A 13,806-nucleotide genomic window follows, 5' to 3' on the forward strand; every position below is an offset into this window, starting at 1 on the left:
TAAGAACACATAAAAATTGTACTGCGTGGAAGAAATAGAGTTCTCACTTTAGGCTTACTAGTGCAGAGAATTTAAAGTGATTGATAAATCTGACAGGTGCTGATATCAGAAGGTTTATTAGAGAAACCAGAGTCTGGCAGTGGCATACTTTAATTTGTTTTTAAACACAATCACTGCAGTGACACATACATCTATGGCTGAGGACTTCTCAGACAGACCCTTTATTCACTCACATTCTCTTCTCTTTTAGGAGGCAGCTGTCTCAGCCCTGGCCACCCTCTGCAGTGAATACTACATGAAGGAGTCTGGGGAGGCAGACTCTGCCATTGAGAGTGAGTGAGCTGTATGTTGGGCCTAAAGCAGGAATCCTAAAGCTGGGAGCTGGGTGACGCCCAGCAAGCTTGGGCTGAGTTGACCAGTGGAAGCAACCTGTCTGATCACCTTCCTGGAACCCACCCAGCTCATGCCAGGCAGCTGGGCTGTGGGAAGAGGGTTCTCAGTTACGCAGTAGCCTTCACATGGTCTCTCCTGAGCCACTTGGGTTCAGGCCACATCCCTAGATTCATCCAGACAGCATAGCTGCCTAAAGAGGCATCTTAATCTCTGAACAGGGAGCTTCCCTGGAACACAACTTCCTAGACACTCTGCATAAAAATAACTTGTCCATGCAGGTATAATCCCAGCACTTGAGAGGCAGAGGCAGGCAGACCTCTGTGAATTCGAGGCCAGCCTGGTCTACAGAGAGTTCTAGGACAATCAGGGCTACACAGAAAAACCCTTTCTCCAAAAACCAAAACCAAAAACCAGCCAATTAAACAAGCAACCAACCAACCAAACAAACAAACAAACCAAAAAACAAAACAAAACTGCCTATCCAGTAGTCCACATTTTTATGATTAAAAAAGATACTGGGATTTGATCTTCTGGCAGATATTTTTTGTGTGCAGTCTGTCTATCTGTGTGTTCACATTTGTGCATATAGAGTCCAGAGGTTGCTGTTGGGTGTCTTTTTTATTGTCCCCTCACCCTTTTTTTTTTCCTTTCCCCTGGGCTCACTGGTTATGCTGGACAGTGAGCTCTAGGAATCTTCTTGTCTACTTCCTCAGTTCTGGGATTATAGGCACATGCTACCATATCTGGCTTTTTTACGTGGTTGTTTAGGATTCAAACCCAGGTCCCCATGCTTAAACAGCAAACACTTTACTGACTAAGTTGTCTTCCCAGCCCCTGGCAGACTTTTTCTTTTTGTTTTTAATCTTTATCTCTATTTTACATGTATGGGTGTTTGCCTGCATGTGTATCTGTGAATCACTTGTTTCCTGATGTTCACAGGAGCCAGAAGAGGATATCAGTTCCCCTGAAACTGGAGTTAAAATAGCAGACTTTAAACTAGTAATACTTACAGTATTCCTCAACCATTGGCATCTTTGTGCAGACAGTCTGTCTTTTAAAAGTAGAACAATAAGGTCACATTTTACTTTTTCAAATAGAAAGTATCATGTCATGTCTGTTTGAAAATAAATGATGTTCCCACATAACCACTGTTGCTAGAGATTCCTGCAGCTATTTGGCTACAAATAAACACACGGAGACTTATATTTAAGTATAAAATTGTTGGCCAATGGCTAGGGCTTCTTATTGGCTAGCTCTGTCTTAATTATTAACCCATAACTACTAATCTATTTCCACATGGTCTTACCTTACGGGAGAATGCCCAGACCTGTTACTCCTTTGGTGGCCTAAATGGTGACCCCCATCTACCTACACTTCCCAGAATTTTCCTCGTCTGGTAGCCCTGCCTATCCTTCCTGCCTGGTAACTAGCCAAACAGTGTTTTATTCATTAACCAACAAGAGAAACAAATATACAGGACATTCCCCCATCAACCACTGGTGTGTTTAAACTTGTGTACACTAAAAAGAGACTTTTTTTTTCACATGACTACTGAAGTGAATTTGCTCGAATGTGTGAATTGAGAGTGTTATGCTTTTCTTCCCCTACATCTGAGGATGGATAGAATGTGTTTCTAGGGTTTCAGTGAATGGGTCCTAGCAGCCAGTGATGGCCAAAGTCTGGCAGGCTGGACTCAGTCATGGTATCCGTCCTCTCTTCACTTTGCTTAAATGGCACTGTAAAAGAATTGAGCTAGCTACTCACTTTCAAAATTCTTCCTCTCACCCTGCTCTGAGCCCCTAGGCTTCTCAGTTTTTGTTTCTCCATTTGAGATATTTGTTGCTGTATTCATAGCCTTGTGTGCTTGACCAGCATTGCCATGTGCCCTACTCCTCTTGCCCCAGAATTACTTGGTCACAGTGTCCCAAAGCTTTGCTATCAGTTTGGACCTGTATTCACTCCTTTCTTATTGGACTCTTATTATTAGAGTGTTATATTTATCAAAAGCATTTATGTACTTAGTAAGTAAAGGTGAGAGTTCTGAAAGTATCTGCTATTCTGTCTCAGATTTACTTCCCTAATAATGAAGTCATGTAGTTAAAATTCCTTATGAAAGCTAGGTTTGGTAGTGCATGTCCATGATCCCAGATAAGCTACCATAGCTCTTAACCCATGGGGAGGCCAAAGCCTTGTGAGTTCAAGATCAGCCTGGTTTAAATAGAAGAACTTTGTCCCAAACAAACAAAAAAGAAAGAAAGAAATCTTAAGGAGCTGAGTGCTGGTGGTGCACACTTTTAATCCCAGTACTGGGGAGGCAGAGGCAGGTGAGTTCAGCCTGGTCTACAGAGTGAGTTCCAGTACAGCCAGGACTGTTACATTGAGAAACCTTATCTCAGAAAACCAACCAAACAAACAAATAAATAAATGAAAATTTTAAAAAATCTTAAGGAAACCCTAAAACCACCTTATACAATTCTTCTTATGTCTTATATCTTACCTTGAAGGTATGTCTGCATCAGAACATTGTCCTGGCGTACCCGATACATCCCACTTGTATTTCTGAGGGGACCACTAAACAGAGGCCACTTGTAAACATCTCTTTCTTTCTTTACAACAGGGCTGATTCCACAGTACCTTGCAGAGCTCCAGAGCCCAGAGGAGATGACCCGCTGTGGCTTCTCTTCAGCCTTGGGTGCTCTCCCAAGGTTCTTTCTCAGGGGTCATCTGCAGCAGGTGAGGGTACCAACAGCCCCAAGCGGGCACAGATGCAAAGAACTGGCAACTAATCTGCACACCTCTGGTTGGGAAGGAATTCTCACGCGTGGCCATGAAGGCAGTGGCTGCCGGACCTGCACTCCAGGATGTGGCTAACTGCTCTTGCAAGACAGAGAGTTGCACTCAAGTCTGTAGGATAGGAAGGCACTGTCCTGAGAAACTGCTGCCTCTGTGCAGAAGCTAGTGCCCGAAGTGTCTTCTATTCTTACAACCATCTCTTCAGGACATTTTATGTATCTGGTGTCCTACCTTGTTTGTTGTCATGGGTGGAAGGTAGGCTAGGTATGAGTGTCCTATTTCTCAGCCTGGTATCCTATGGGCTTCTTTTCTGCCTGTGCCTCAGAAGACTAATGTATTATTATTTTGCTATTATTCTTATTATGGCTGTGGCTACCTTAACAGAGCAAAATGGTTCAGATGCTAGCTACCCTCTCAGGCTTACCAGGCCCCTTTATCCATCCCCTGTAATCTTGAAATGCCAAGAGTTATTTTCTCTGCTGGTTCCACCATTGAAAGCCTTGAGTTGACAAGCAGTTGAGTTGAGAGGTTTGTTCATTTCTTCCATCTAGGTTTTTACCCCAGGTGACACATGAGGCACTCTCTGCCTCAGTATCATTTTCTCACACTGTCTCATCTACTTTGATGTGGCCTGCTCTCTCCCCATTGTCCTTCTCAGCATCCTAAATCATCTGTCCTGGAGGCAGGCCCTGGGCTTGCCTCCAGCCTGGCTCTGGAGACTTTCCTTTTCCCACTCACATAGTCCATTAAGCTCATGAATTTTTTTTTCTGTGAATTGAAACACCAGGCTTGGCCCTGCCAGCACCCCCTCCCCAAAGATGTGTTTGCTATTGTCTGTCCCTGCTGCCTGCCACACAGGTTGGGATGCAGTAAGACAAGCTCTTCACATTTGTTTCTATATAAATTGGTTCTCTTTCCTCCTATGGGATCAGGCAGCTTTTGATGTTGTGATGAGTAGGCCTTTTACCCTGTACAAAGCTGAGTATAGCTGTTGTAATAACTGAACTCACCCTGGTTTGTTTTTTTTTTTTCCCCCACTTGAAATGTGGATAAACATGAAAGATTTTAGAACTGAACTATCAGTTCAAGAAGTAATAGCCCTGGGCCTACAAGGTGGCTCACTGAATAAAATCACTTGCTTGGCAAACCAAACATGAACAAACCAAGTTTGATTCCCTAGAATCTGCCTAAAGTAGAGAGAACCAACTCCACAAATTTGGCCTCTAACCTCCACATACACGCTACAGCATATGTGATTGTACGCACACACACACACACACACAGAGAGAGAGAGAGAGAGAGAGAGAGAGAGAGAGAGAGAGAGAGAGAGAGAGAGAGAGAGAGAGAGAGAGAGAGAGAGAGAGCAGGGAGAGCAGGGAGAGCAGGGAGAGCGGGTAGGAGAAAATATACAAGTAGTATTACTCATTTGTTGTTGGGAGCCAGAATGTCAACTTTCCTTTGTCCAAGACGGGAACGATAGACAGTAATACCTTGTAGGGATGAGGCCAGATCCATGGCAGTTGCTGGAGTCTGGGTACAGCAGAGGGGAGGCCGTGGGATGATCCCTTTTCACATGTTCTCCTAGAAATTGAATCAGGGCCTGTTGTCCTGTGTGTGAGGTGGCTATGGGCTGCTGTGCAAGCTCCACCCATGGCTACTGTGTCCTGTGGCCCCAGAGCCACACCTCTGAAACAAGTGTGTTGACAGCCATGTCTGGTGGTACACACGAAGCACTTGGGATGGTGAGACAGGAGGATTCTCAAGTTCAAGGCTGGACTGGGCTGCATATTGTGGCTGTCTAGCATGTGTTCCCTTTGTAGCTGACGCTTCTTTTGGGGACTGTTTTGCCCTTAGGTTCTCATAGGTCTAAGAAGAGTCACCTGTATTTCTCCCAAGGATGTGAGCTTTGCTGAGGCCAGGAGAGACGGTTTGAAGGCGATCTCAAGGTGAGCATCTGGCATGGCAGGTGGGCATCCAGAGATGTTTTTGTTATTTCTTGTTTTCTAATTTCTTCCCTTTTAGAGCATTGTCAGGGTGCAATTTGTGTCTTCACTTGACAACCACCTCAAAGCAAGCAACAATGGTTTGAGGCTAGCCCTGGCAACATTGAGGCCTTACCTCAAACCAAACATGAACAAACCAAAGCATCGTGCTAACTTTAGGAATAGCACAGTGGCAGCACAAGGCTATGGGATCTATGCCCAATACTACTAAGTAAAAAAATAAAATGGATGAAGAATTGGGGATTGTGCCTCAGCTTGAGGCTGGCAAATGGAACAATGGCTGAATCTTGTGTCTTAGTGACTTCTGTCTGTAGATGCAGTAGGTAGGCCCATTCAGTCCTGACTTCTCACAGCATTAACCTTTTTATCAGGGTGGAAGACAGAAAGAACTAGCTACCTTGCAGACTGTGGGGGCAGCGAAGGTGACTTTACAGTGAGCACCATTCTGCACCTGCTGTGGGGAGGGTGCCCTGGGCTTCTACGTCTACCCCAGGCTCCTATGCCATGCTGGATGTTCCCCAAAGCAAGACACTTCAGGCCATTGTAATGTGAAGGATGAGCTCACAGACATGCATATTTTAATTTCAGAATTTGCCAGACGGTTGGTGTGAAAGCAGAGGGACCTTCGGATGAAGTCGTGTGCAAAGAGAACATTTCTGAGATTTATTCTGCATTGCTGGATTGCATGAATGATTATACCACAGACAGCAGAGGGGATGTGGGAGCCTGGTAAGGACATTGTTTGTAGTATGACGTCCCTGCTGTCTCGTGAATGTCCTGAGATAGGGGAGGACATGGCATCCCAGGTACCCAGGACTTGAAACAACAGGTATTAAGTCATGGTAGAAACTCTCATAGGAGCGGCCTGCACTGACGTCTCAGGTGAGCAATGATGAACTTGTGCTTTCCTGCTCTGCTGCTCAGGCATCCAGAGTCCTTTGAGTCTGTCTGCTTGTCTTTCCTTCCTCCTCCTGTAGGGCAAGTTTCTTGCCCAGGTTGCAGAAACACCTTGTGAGGGAGAGAACAAGGGTGCTGCTGCTGTTGTTTGAGTCAACGGCTCTGCCGCGCACCCCACGCTCCCTCCTGCTGGCTACAGGCAATGGGAAGAGCTCAGAGACAGCTTGTAGAGGATGCTGTCTTGATTGTGATCCAGACATGGAGAGAGCATGTTAACCCTTGTATAGGATGTTTCAGACTTTATTTTTTAACATGTTCTTTCTGCCTATTAATTTTCCCTTCCCCTCATATTGGGTACCCAGCCAGTTATTTCTTCTCAAATCCTATTGTCTAGCTGGTCACCCCACTTTACAGATCATTTTGGAGATCCTCCATGTCTTCACATTCCTGAAACTCAAGCACTTGTCACATGCCAAACAGATCCTGAAGGTTTCTTCATTTCGTACAACTTTTTGTTGTTGCTCTTCTTTGGTTGCATAAATGCTGTCAGTCTATGCTCTGCTTGCTGACTCTTCCTTTATTTCTTTCTACTATTAAGCTCATCTAATAGTTTTAATTTCATGTTACATTGATCATTAATTTGACTTTGTACTGGGTCTTTCCAGTTTGTTTGCTGGCATTTCCTGTAGTTTCCTTCATTGTAAACATAGCTTCCTCCTCCCTAGGACAACTCTCTTCATGTCCCTCCGCTGTTATGGATTGAGTTGTCTGAAGGTATTTATATAGACACAGGAAGGGCTTTCCTGTGGCTGACTTCAGTCTCATCAGAGCTTGGAAAATGGAGGCTTTGAGGGGCCCCATGACCATTTCCCACACTGCCAAGATCTACTGGCACAGCTGAATTGTGGCTCCCCAGCTACAAGGCATCACCACCTGGCTGCTTTTCTGTAGTATCTCTTAGCAAGATCTTCATGAGAAATGGCTCCTTTGGTCTGACCTCAAGGGTTCCTCAGTGACAATGGTCAGCTTGTCTTGCCATAGATTTATTAAGCCTTGTTGCCTTTCTCCTTGAGAAGGATCTATCTTCTTGGTTATAGCATGTCATGTGGGCTGTCTATTTACCCAGTATAGGGCACTGAAGACAGACTAAAGGAACAATTCCACCCAAGTCTAGCTTAGTGAACCCATGGGTCTACTGAAGTTACTTACAGGAAGGAACATAGATAAGGAGTGACTCAAAGGCAGCTGTATCACTGAAAGGCACTCCCTAGCAGGGGTGATGGCTCACAAAAACTGCTAGGGAACTCACAGCTGAAGTTTCCTCTCCCCAGCAGTTTTTACTGTTTTTATGACCTTGGGGAAGAAACTCCGTGGATCTTGCAACATTCTGAGCTTCCTAAGTTTCATTACCTTCCTGAATCTCATGAGCCCCTGCTCCCAAAGCAATTTCAGTTTGGAGTACATAGTTATACAACAGTGTCTTTCTTTGTAGTCTGCCTGCCACTGAGATACCCCTTAGATCTGGTCTTTGGGGCCTGACCCTCTGTGGTATTTATCCTATCTTAGCTCACTCTACAAAGATGGGCCTCCAGGATTCTGCCCCTGGGGGATCAGTGTAGAATTACTTGCAGTGAATGGTGCAATTCCAGGCATTCTTTTAAAATTTTTATTTTGTATTACATTATTTCTCCCCATTCTTTCCTCTCTCCAAACTCCCATATACCTCTCTTTTTGCTCTTTCAAATTCATGGCCTCTTTTTTCATTAGTTGTTGTTATGCACGGTGTGTGTGTGTATTCTTCCCACTCTCCGAATTCCTTAGTAGTTCTTTGTGTAGGTTTGAGGCTTTGCCCACCCCAATCCATGTTACCATTGTTGTCTTTGTTCAGCTTAGCTTTAGGCAGTAATGTTGGGGACATTTTTAGCTTCCTGTAACATACATTCTTTGCCGCCAGCCTGGTCTCAGAGCCGGGTCAGTTCCAAATAAATACACAGGATGCTATATTAATTATGAAGCTGTTGGCCGTTTGCTATGGTTTCTTACTATTGGCTAGCTCTGACTTAATTATTAATCCATAACTGCTAATCTGAGTATTTCCACTTGGTCTTCTCTTACCGGAGAAAGGGTCTAGACCTCTTACTCCTCTGGCATCCTACATTGTGACTGTGCCTCTGTTTCCCAGGATCCTCTTCAACTCCTAGTCCCACCTATCTTGCTTCCCTATTGGCCAACTGCTTTATTCAACAACCAATAAGATAAACATATATACAGAAGGACTTCCCCCATCAGCTTCCACTTCTACCGTGACCCCTGAGGCTTAGCTGCTGTATTGCAGATATGTCAGTTGGGCCTAAGCTCCACAACTCTGCATTTTGATTGGTTGTGGCTCTCTGTGAAGGTCTCTGACCATTGGAATGAGCAGTTTCCCTGATGAAGGTTGAGGATAATACTTTTCTGTAGGTATAAGGACAAATGTTTAGAATGTAGTTAGGGTTAGTATGGTGGTGACGGTTGTAGGTTCTCCTCCAAGATCCATGACTTCACAAGTCCTGGATAGTTGGCTTGGTTTCCAATATAAAGCATGATTTCCCTCTTATTGAAAGGCCTTAAATCAACTTAGAGAACTGTTACCCACATAAAAGGAAGAAGGTAAAACAATAGTAAGGAATCTAAAAAAGTCATATGGAATTATACAAAATATCTGTAATACATGTCAGCTGGTGTATAAACATATATGTATATTTTAATAGTTTTCCCATCTGGGTTGACATTGTTCCCTCCAAGAGAGCTAAAGATCATCTAATACAAAACTTAACAACTCATGAGGAGCCCTCTTTTGAATTGGTGGTCAGGGTTGTCCAAGAAAGTCCCAAAATATTACAGGCTATTGCTATTGCCCCAGGCTGCCCCCCAGAGGTGGAAGGTAAGTCCCCAATGCTAAGGCCAGTATATACCTCTGAGCTGGAACTGATCTGAAAGCCTCTTCCCTGAGGTTTGGCTTTCATGGTACTGGAAGGCTCCCTGCACACTTCCAAAGGATGGAAGTAATGATGCCAGCATGACATGATAACCCTGTGGGTACTGTGTACCTGGTGACACATACACCCCAACACTCTGTTTTTAACCACCAGCATGGCATGGTAACCCTGCTGTGGGTGCTGTGTAACCAGTGACACACACACACACACACCCTGACACTGTTTTTTAATTGATCAGTGTCTAGAACTTTCTCAAAGATTTCAGTTGTTTTTGAGATTCTGCCTTTTTTCACTTACTTCAGAGTTATTGTAAAGGCCGTACATTTGATTAATCTATTTTTTGTTGCTTCTGTTATTTTAGCATTTGTTATGTTTTTCTTATTGTAGTTTTTAACAGAGTTTCCTAAGTTGTAGTTAAATGGTAGGACTTGTGTAATATAGTTTTCTCTTAGCAGGCGGTGATAATGGCCAGCCAAACACCACTGAAAGCTACTATGTTGTCATCTCTAGGTCACTGAGAGTGGAAGGGCTTCACAGAGAGGGATGAACAAGTCTGTACAGACCTGGTGGTGTGGATTAGGCTCTGTGACGATGGTTTCATTCAATTACCCTTGCCCCCAGGATTAAGTTCAGCACTATTGAGCACATCTGGGATATGAGGACTTCTGAGGCTCAGGACCCAGTTCTTTCTCCTATTCCTGTGCTTGGCGGGCACAGCTTCTCCTTGTAGCTGGTTTCTGCTGTGTTGTGCATGACAGTTTAAGAGGTGGCAGGCAACATGTAAGAAATGTACAGATTACCCGTTTCTAATTGTGTGCCCACAGACCTAGGCACTTTTTCAGAGTTCCCTGTTTCCCCTGGCAGACTTTACAGATATGCACCTGCGTCCCTCAACACACTGAGCAGTCTACCACCCCTTTGTCCCACCATGCTTTTTGCAGATCTTCCCCATTCCCAGGCACTCTTTGCAGATGTGTACCCCATTCACCCCAGCATGCCTTGCAGATCTCCCTCCCTATATCCCCTGGCACTCACTGCAGATGTATACCCGTGTCCCTGTAGCACACTGCAGCTCTCCCTCACCTTCCACAGGCTTGCTTTGTGTTCAGTGACCTTCACCTGACTTTGAGGAGTCCCCTGGAACCCTGTGCTGCACTGCTGTCTGTGACTCCTCTTAGAAAGTCCCGTGGGCCTCACAGTGGGAACCTGGTACAGGCCCCATAGAGGGTTTGATTAAGACAGAGATAACCCCAGGCCTGAGAGTTTTATTTTCCTTTTCCTAACTCTGGCTGAATGCACCCGTATCCCTGTTTAAATGGCTGCTTTGCTCTGGAATTAGATCAGTTTTTCTTTGTTGTTTTGTTTTTGTTTTTGTATGAATTAATGACAGACAACTCTGTTTAGCAGAAAATAAAGTCCAGGATGGATATGACTGTTGGTTGCTCTCTGATGAGAACCAGAAGTGCCAGCCTTGTGCCGAGAGACACCACAGGGGGCCAGCTTCACATGGGAGGAGGCTGTGGGAAGTACCTTCTTGGACAGTGTGTGCAGTGTCTTAGGCTTTGCAGAGACTTGTCCAGTCTGTCTTCAGATGTTAAGACTGAATCGTCTTGCTTTACAGTATGAGAGACATAACATCCCTCATCTTCCAGTCAAGGGATTTAAATAAAGACTGCCAGCTGCCGGCACTGGGTTTCTCTGACGGTTTACACTGTCGTGAGATATCTGTAAGCTCTAAAACTTTCCTTATGTTTGGGCCTTCTGAAACCAAGCTTGTTTTTGGCCACTGGGTGTCTCAAGACTTATTTTCCCCTCATGGACTACTTGTAGAAGCTATTCTTATAAGACCCAAATGGATGTGATTGGTGGGACCAGGGCTTGGGATCCCTGTCCTAGATTGACCTTCTTATGTCTCCTTATCCACAGGGTCCGTGAAGCTGCCATGACCAGCCTCATGGACTTGACACTTCTGCTGGCACAGACAGAGCCAGTGCTGATTGAGGCTCAAATGTGAGTATCTGAGGCCAACTGGGGCTGCCCTGGTGCTTCCATGCTTTCTCACACAAGTTTCTCTGACCTCTCTTTTGACCCTCCCACATGGCCAGGGTCCTCCTTCTGTTCTGTATCCCCAAGACAGGCTTCATAGTGTACCCATCCCCTCAGCCCTGTGCCAGGACTTCCTCTGATCTGGCCTGTTTGGCAGCCAGCTTCAGGGGGTGAGGCTGTGGTGGCCTCTGAATGGGGTTCCATAGCTAAGGTTCTTGCCAGGGTGGGTTACCATCATTTGATCCAGCCCCTGTGAGTCCTAACCTTTTCTGCCACACTGCTGAGGCCCAAAGTTCTACTGCTTTGTGAGTGAACTGATCTTTTTCAACCTGGTTTCTCATCCTCCTCCTTCCGCTGACCTTCAGTCCTGTTGGCTTTCACTCCTTCTACCCCAAGAGTGCATCAACATTTACATGTACCTGCTACATGGCTCCTGAGATGTTAGGATGCAGAGTGCAATCAGACCCATCCTGGGTTGGTTAGTTTTTTGTCAGGTTGGCACAAGCTAGAATTATTTGGAAACAGGGACTCAGTTGAGAAAATACATTCATAAGATTGGCCTTATAGGCATTTTCTTGATTGATGATTTATATGGTAGGTCCCAGTCCTGGGAAGGTGGACCTGAGCCATGCAGGCTAGGAATCAGGGTTCCTCCATAGTCTCTGCTTAGTTCTGCCTCAAACCTTGAGTTCTTGTCCCGACTTCCTTCAGTGATGGAGATAACCTAAGAATTGTAACCTGAAATAAACCCTTTCCTACCCACATGGCTTTTAGTCATGGTGTTTTTATCACAGCAATAAGAACCCAAACTAAGACACATCCTGATGTGGCTTCAGCAGCTACTGACCATAAGGTGCCCACATGTCCCCAGGTTGGCCTCATGCCTGTGTCCTCTGTTTGCAGCTGTGAGCGTGTCATGTGTTGCATTGCCCAGCAGGCATGTGAGAAGATTGATCGGTTCCGTGCTCACGCTGCCCGGGTATTCCTGACTCTCTTGCACTTCGACAGCCCTCCCATTCCCCATGTTCCCAACCGCAGAGAGCTGGAAAGTCTGTTTCCCAGGTACTGTCAGGTATGGATCCCCTTGCAGCCCAGTTCCTCCAAGGATGGCCTTGAAGAAATCACTTTCTTTCAGGTCTGATGTGGCCTCTGTGAACTGGAACGCACCTTCCCAGGCCTTCCCTCTCATCACCCAGCTCTTGGGACTACCCACCTACAGATACCACATCCTGCTGGGCCTGGCCGTATCTGTTGGTGGTTTGACAGAGTCTACGGTGAGGAGGCATCTGGCTGTGTAGAGCAGGAGATACAGGGGACTCCTTCCAGAGGGTTCTGTCCCATATGCGTGTACTGCACATGCTCACTGTCTTAACAGCCCAGCACCTGTAGGGCCCTCATGTCTTTGTAGTTTGCAGTTGTTTTTGTTTGACCCCAGGCATTTACTGTCATTGAAGTAGCCTTGGGGAACCAAGGGAGAAGCTAGCCTTGCTATGCCACAATACTGCTTTTTGGGTTGCAGGTCAAGCATTCTACACAGAGCCTCTTTGAGTACATGAAGGGGATTCAGAAGGATGCTCAGGTCCTGGAAAGCTTTAGTGGGACACTCCTGAAGGTCTTTGAGGACAACCTCCTAAATGACAGGTGAGTGGTGTCTTGAAGCTGGGAGGTCATGGTACGTGTTCCCGATCCTATTTCCACAGAGGCTAGGTTTCCCTGGGACACACTGTCACAGTTAGTAGGTGAGGAGCAGGGCCCAGCAAGCTGTCAGGTCCTGCTGGCTCCCAGGTTCTGGCCCCAACACTTACCTTTGGTGAACTCATCACTCATCTCCTGGGTCTCACAAGTTCCTGTCACTCATCTCCTGTGGTCACTCTCCCTTGATGCACTCTGGGCTGGAAAATGGTGTTTTCTGTGTGCATGTTGAGATGCAGAATACCATGTGAAGTGGAATGAGATTCTAGGCTGTAGGGATATTCTACCTTTTCTTGTATATAATAACCTCATTGAGAATATAGGAAACCTGCAGGTCGTCGTGGCTGAGTGGTTAAGGCGATGGCCTTGAGAATATAAGAAACCTGAAAGACAACATATAAAGTATGTGGGGTGGTTCCTTTGGATGTGTATACCATGAAGCCTGTCTTGTTCACCAAGGTTTCCTCCTGCCCCTCAGAGCCCTCCTAACTGTCCACTTTGGCAGCCACTGATCTGCCACCAAAGTCAAGGTGGAATTTTGTAGAATTCTATTTAAACAGACAGGCAGTGTAGTCATCTCTGTCTGTCTATCCCTCTTGTTGCCCAGTCAGGGTCTGTTGTGGGCAGGAAGTGACTCATTTGTTTGGACATTTCATGTTCCAGGCTTTACAGACAGCTGCAGTGGACATGCAGGGATGAATCTCTGTGGATGCACATTTCTTTTTCTTGGGCACACATCAAGTGATGGACAGTTGGGTCATGTGTATTACTTGTTAACTTCTGTAAAGCTGCTGTCTCCATCTGTTCCTTGTCTCACCAGCATTGGTGTGGTCAGTCTCTCAGGGAGCTCTTCTGTTGGACACTTGACTTGCCCTCCTAGTGTCAAGATGTTTGTTCATTGGCATAGCTTGTTTAGTTGGGTTTTCCTTCTCACTGTTGATTTTTGATGCCTTCACTGTACTGGGTGAGTCCTTGTCACAGCTGTGGTGTGAAGGACCCAGCTC

At 45.7% G+C, this 13,806-nt stretch overlaps 1 protein-coding gene across 1 annotated transcript in view; it reads left to right on the top strand.

Moving 5' to 3' along the window:
* Tbcd (tubulin folding cofactor D) overlaps nt 1-13,806 on the top strand; it is a 149,072-nt gene that overhangs the window by 122,623 nt on the left and 12,643 nt on the right. Inside the window, exons 26-33 of the mRNA XM_040750229.1 lie at nt 251-332; nt 3,011-3,126; nt 5,041-5,132; nt 5,778-5,918; nt 10,991-11,074; nt 12,014-12,172; nt 12,246-12,384; nt 12,630-12,751. Of these exons, the coding sequence (XP_040606163.1) occupies nt 251-332; nt 3,011-3,126; nt 5,041-5,132; nt 5,778-5,918; nt 10,991-11,074; nt 12,014-12,172; nt 12,246-12,384; nt 12,630-12,751 (935 nt within the window). The remainder of the gene's footprint in view (nt 1-250; nt 333-3,010; nt 3,127-5,040; nt 5,133-5,777; nt 5,919-10,990; nt 11,075-12,013; nt 12,173-12,245; nt 12,385-12,629; nt 12,752-13,806) is intronic.

The sequence above is a fragment of the Mesocricetus auratus genome, unplaced genomic scaffold (genome assembly GCF_017639785.1).
Source record: "Mesocricetus auratus isolate SY011 unplaced genomic scaffold, BCM_Maur_2.0 Super-Scaffold_100007, whole genome shotgun sequence".
NCBI lineage: Eukaryota > Metazoa > Chordata > Mammalia > Rodentia > Cricetidae > Mesocricetus > Mesocricetus auratus.